The sequence below is a fragment of the Xenopus laevis genome, chromosome 3S, assembly GCF_017654675.1.
Source record: "Xenopus laevis strain J_2021 chromosome 3S, Xenopus_laevis_v10.1, whole genome shotgun sequence".
NCBI lineage: Eukaryota > Metazoa > Chordata > Amphibia > Anura > Pipidae > Xenopus > Xenopus laevis.
In genome coordinates, this window is record NC_054376.1 from 54,020,857 (window position 1) to 54,026,856 (window position 6,000).

The 6,000-nt window shown below is 39.5% G+C and overlaps 1 protein-coding gene across 4 annotated transcripts in view; it reads right to left on the bottom strand.

Annotated features, from left to right (window-relative positions):
- Positions 1–5,320, bottom strand: part of znf280d.S (zinc finger protein 280D S homeolog) — a 44,879-nt gene extending 39,559 nt beyond the window's left edge. For 3 of the 4 annotated variants that reach the window (XM_041588316.1, XM_041588314.1, XM_041588317.1), the window contains exons 1-2: positions 5,225–5,320; positions 1,461–1,599 (exon numbers count right to left, since the gene is read on the bottom strand). In XM_041588316.1, the coding sequence (XP_041444250.1) occupies positions 1,461–1,599; positions 5,225–5,269 (184 nt within the window). In that variant the 5' untranslated portion in view covers positions 5,270–5,320. Of the gene's footprint in view, positions 1–1,460; positions 1,600–4,865; positions 5,204–5,224 lie in introns of those variants that run through there. The other variant, XM_041588315.1, reaches the window with a different exon arrangement.
- Between the last annotated feature and the right edge of the window lie 680 nt (positions 5,321–6,000).

Below are 6,000 nucleotides of genomic sequence, written 5' to 3' on the forward strand. Positions count from 1 at the left end.
TATATATATATATATATATATATATATATATATATATATATATACAATATCAAAACAGGGGGGTTGTAGGAGCACTCTAAAGGCTTTAAAGTATATATATAAGTATAATAAATGCTATTGCATATGTACCCAAATAGGGGTTATTTTGTTACAAAGTTATGATCATAAAATTGATAAGCCACCATACCACGTCAAGGTAAACCCCGAATGGCGGTCCCTAACTTGTTTTATTTTTTATGTGCATTTTAGCATTACCTGTAATCAATGTCCATTGAACGCTGTTTTTTCACTGAGGGCTAAATCCTCCCCAGCCTGCAATCAGGCTTTTAAAGGAGAGATATTCCCAAAACAAACGCCCAATTTTAAATGCACATAAAATATAAAATAAGTTAGGGACCGCCATTCGGGGTTTACCTTGACGTGGTATGGTGGCTTATCAATTTTATGATCATAACTTTGTAACAAAATAACCCCTGTTTTGGGTACATATGCAATAGCATTTATTATACTTATATATATACTTTAAAGCCTTTAGAGTGCTCCCACAACCCCCCTGTTTTGATATTGTATATTTAGCCAGGAGCTGTGGCATAGCTTCAGTGGTTGTAGCACCCCATACCCCCCTTTAAACTAGTGGTGATCCTATGCTTTTAAAATTGGGCGTTTGTTTTGGGAATATCTCTCCTTTAAAAGCCTGATTGCAGGCTGGGGAGGATTTAGCCCTCAGTGAAAAAACAGCGTTCAACGGACATTGATTACAGGTAATGCTAAAATGCACATAAAATATAAAATAAGTTAGGGACCGCCATTCGGGGTTTACCTTGACGTGGTATGGTGGCTTATCAATTTTATGATCATAACTTTGTAACAAAATAACCCCTGTTTTGGGTACATATGCAATAGCATTTATTATACTTATATATATACTTTAAAGCCTTTAGAGTGCTCCCACAACCCCCCTGTTTTGATATTATATATATATATATATATATATATATATCTATATCTATATCTATCTATATCCTATTCAAAAATCAATAACCAACTCAACTGCAACACTACTACTCATAGGTAATTCTCTGATGGATCGTGTTTTTATAGTACAGGAATAGGATCAGTTATCTCGAAACCTGTTATCTCCAGAAAGCTCTGAATTACGTAATGGTTGTCTCCCATAGACTCCATTATGATGAAATAATTCAAATTTCTTAAAATTATTTCTTTTTTCTCGTTATAATAAAACAGTACCTTGTACTTTATCCCAACGAAGATATAATTAATCCTTATTGGATGCAAAACAACCCTATTGGGTTCAATCAATGTTTAAATGATTTTCTAGTAGACAAGGTATGAAGATCAAAATTACGGAAAGATCTCTTATCCGGAAACCCCCAAGTCCTGAGCATTCTGGATAACAGGTTACATGCTTGTATTTTGAAATTTTAAAAGAATATTCTTACTTGCAGGAGGTTGCTTTGCTCCACTAATCTCCCGAACAAATATTAGCTCATCGTCATCATCTTCAACTTCCTTTATTCTTTGTTGCCACGGTTGCAGATCTTCCTCCTCACACTCCATTAGCAATTCAGCCATTTTAAACTATGGCAATATCAATTAAAAAAAAAAAAAAGTTAACCAAACTCTCAACCTAATCACTAAATCTCTAAATTTCTAAACATTTACAAGAACAAATGGGGAAAAAGAAATTGGCAATCACAAAAACAAAAATCCACCCAGTGGGTGCCCCAATGAAACCATACACATAAGTATATTACAGTATGTACCGACCTAACATGCCAACTGACAGGCCAATTTGCATAGCAATGAAACATCCATCCATATTCCATGCAACTCCAGAGAAATGAATGGTGATTTCATTTTCTATATTGGACTGCTCTGATCAGACCACTTGTGATCACTTAGGGCAGGGGTGTCCAAAAGGTAGATCGGGATCTACCAGTAGACCTTTAGCTGGTGATCAGTAGATCTCAAGAAACTGTCAACCAACAGCTTTAATATATCTCCCTCTTGTTTCATGTTTTTTATTCTGATATTTTTTACATTATAGTTACATTAGAAATAGTTGATTGTTAAATATAGCAATATACATTTGCTCAAAAATCAATATTTAAAGGGGAGCTGTCACCCAGACACAAAAAAACTGTATAATAAAAGTCCTTTTCAAACTAAACATGAAATCCAATTTCTATTTTTTATTAAAGCATTCATAGCTGTTGTAAGCTCATTTAAAAATCTCAGCTGTCAATCAAATATTGTCTGCCACTCCTCTATGCCAGTGGCATAGAGGCGGGGCAGACAATTACTTTCACTTTCCATTCAGCACTTCCTAGATGTCACTGCTCTCCTCACATTCCCCCGTTCTCTTTACCATTTAATTGTGTTGCCAGGGCATGGGGATGGACATCGGGTCCCCTATTCTGGTGCACAAACAAGATTCTGAGATAATACAAGGCTTGTCTTAATAACAGTGTGCACAAAATGGCTCCTGCCTGCTTGCTATAATTTTGAAATCCCAGACTGAAGGAAGCAAGATTCAAATAATTTATATAGTGTAATAATAGTTCATTTTACTTGACTAATGTGATTAAATAGGATTTCGAATAATTTTTTTGGGTGACGGGTCCCCTTTAAGTAATATTTTCCATGAAATAGAATGCTAACAATGCTTTTATGGATGTAGATCATAATGGGACAACATCACTACTAAAAAGTAGACCTCACATTAGTAAAGTATGGGCACTCCTATGGTGGTGCACAAGGTGTATTCTGTGCCAAAGACTGCTACATTATAATACATTATCTTTCAAGTAGTAGGCAGAGAGTTCACTGCGTCCATATAGCCTAGATCTCTTCAGAATTATATCCTATACTTTACTGTAGGGATGCACGGAATCCACTATTTTGGATTCGGCCGAACCCCCAAATCCTTCACAAAAGATTCGGCCGAATACCGAACCGAACCCTAATTTGCATATGCAAATTAGGGTGGGAAGGGGAAAACTTTTTTTACTTCCCAGTTTTGTGACAAAAAGTCTCGCGATTTCCCTTCCCATCCCTAATTTGCATATGCAAATATATATCCTGGATTCGGTGCATCCCTACTTTACTGTAAAGGTAGCACAATAGAACAGTGGCTATTTTAAAGGGGAACTCCAAATCAAAATTTGATTAAGTGGCCCACATTAGAGTCCTGCACGAGTCCATTTTTTGGAACTCGTACCCGCAACCTGAAATCCACAACCCGGACCCGCATTCTTACCCGCTTGGACCCGGTACATGACCCAAACCACAAGTACCTTATCCGCAACCTGCTGACCATCAAGAATAAGAAAGTGCCGTCATTGTAAACCGGAAGTGACATTATCGGAAATAGACGTGACCAGAAAAAAGGAGTAAAAAAAGGAGCCGCGGCCCAACCCGCGTCTATACCCGCAACCGGAACTTCTACCCACTGCAGGACTCTAGTTCACATCCCCTAATGATCTATCCATCACAGTTACCAGTATGAATAAATGCCATTTTCTATGCTGAAATCCGTTTGGTTAACAGTTCTTCTCTTTCTGCATTATTTGAAATACTGCCAGGGAAGGAGGGACTAAACACGGCTATTACAAACAGGGGCGATCCTGGCCCCTCTGCTGCCTGAGGCAGCAGCAGTTGCTGCTGCCCCCCCTCCCCCAGAAATTCACTCTTAAAGTACCAGGAGCAGCATTTTTGCTGCCCCTGGTACCTTGTAGGGCGCTGCCGCCTGAGGCGACAGCCTCAACTTGCCTCATTGGCGAAGCACCCCTGATTACAAATTGTAACAACTTCTCCACAGCTTACAGACAACATGTAGGAACTACAAAACCCACAATGTATTGCACTACAATGTTTCTTTCCTTTTTGAAATCACATGTGCAGGGAATTGTGGGGTTTGGAGGATGCAGGCTAAGGACAGATGGCTGTTGATACCAAGTAACAGTAGTCAGGCAGCTCAGCAAAGTAGTCAGAGAGATCAGCAGGAGAGCAGGGGGCTAGGCTTAGGGAACTGAGAGAAACCATTAAAAATCATGAAAAGTCTGCATATTTTTTAAATGACATATTGCAAATTTGCTTGAAACTATGTTTACTTTTGAAAAAGCTCGTTATGTTTTTTTTGTGGAGTTCTCCTTTAACATATGAAAGCTGGAGGCTAAAGCTTTTGTTCTCCTAGATATGGCATGACTTATAAGGACGGCTATTATGTTTTCACGTATCGAGATACTTGCTCTGATCTATGTGGGGCTTTCAGTAAACACTGGAGCACAAAGGGAAAGCAATGAAGCTGTGTGTGAAGACAGAATTAAAGGAAAACTATACCCCCCAAACAATGTAGGTCTCTATTAAAAGATACTGAGTAAAACAGCTCATGTGTAAAACCCTGCTTCATGTAAATGAACCATTATCATAATAATATACCTTTTTAGTAGTATGTGCCATTGGGTAATCATAAATAGAAAATTGCCATTTTAAAAAATAAGGGCCGTCCCCTGAGATCATACGATTCACTGTGCACACATACAAACCACATGTAAGGTCACATGAGCCAATTAACAGACAGAGTTCTGCCTTTTGCTTCCTCACTTCTTCCTGTTACAGTTAGAGTTGTAGTATTTCTGGTCAGGTGATCTCTGAGGCAGCACAGATAGAGTCACGAAATGGTGGTTCAAGGCAAGAGATGTAAAAGGGCAATATTTATGTAAATATATATTCCAGTTTGGTAAAATTCTTTAATATGTCATTCAATTTGATATAAACTATCTGTTGCTTAAGTGTTCATTTTGGGGGTATAGTTTTCCTTTAAGCAGCACAGGAAGCGACACCTGGAAGCACATGACTTCAGGTCGGGGAAGGCGGGAGTAGTGGTCCCCGGCGCGGTATTGGGTGTTATGGGGGGAGCTGTAGTCCTGAATTCACTTGGATTACTGGCTATCCTGCTGTCTGTCAGTGAGCTGCAGATTTCCGAAGGAAGGACAGTAGATAGGATGCCCGCATGTGCTTCCCCATACATAGCCTTTTGTATTCTTTATTTTACCACAGGAGTTTTAATCCCAATAAAGACGCATGCGTATTGAATAGGCCGCAGGGGGAAGTGCTAACTTCACTTCCGAAGTCAGCAGTTTACTGGCAGCTGAGAGTGGGGGTGGCTAATTTTAAAGCGCTCAACAGTCCCGCTACTTACCCGTCCCACAAAGCTGCAGAAAAATCCCGACGCCACAAGTCTCATCACGCGAGTTTGTGGCGTCACTACCACACGTAAGCGCAGTGACGCGTCATGACTACACCTTTACGTAAGCACAGTGACGCGTCACGTAGCCGCTTTGTGGGAGTGAGCAGAGGAAGAGTAAGTGGCCATTACAGAAGCTGAAGCTTCTAGCGAGTGGTGCTAGATACGCTCACAATATGTTTTTCTTCTTTTTGTTAGTCAACTAAAAATAAAGTTTTTTTCGTGTTGGTTGACTGCTGTACCTTTTTTTCGGAAGCCATTCTCTGCAGAAGAAGCGTTATTTTAGGAGAAGAGAATGAATAATAATTGAGCAAAAATAACCTTTTACTCGGTTTCCTCTGGACAGATTAGTTGTGAGTGTTTTTCACATTTTAGAGACAAAATATGGCATAAGGGCAAGGCCGGACGTGGTGTTTTTAAAAAAGAACAGCCAGGCGTAAATGCGCTACTGAAACCACATGCGACCGTCAACATGCGTTTTTCAGCACATTGGATTCTTTTCCCAACATGCCCTTCTCATTGAATTTGGACGCCATATTTAAAATACGCTGCGTATTTACGTAAAGTTTGTTTTCAAACGTGCAGATCCCATAGAGCCTATTGATCTGGTAGTTTCTTGACGTATTGGCGTTTCTGCTAAAAAACGCTAATACTGGCGTCCTGTGGCGGATTTCAGTTTGCAAGCGCCTTGTGCGAATTGCCATAGTGCGTTTTCCATTAGTTTCAGTGGT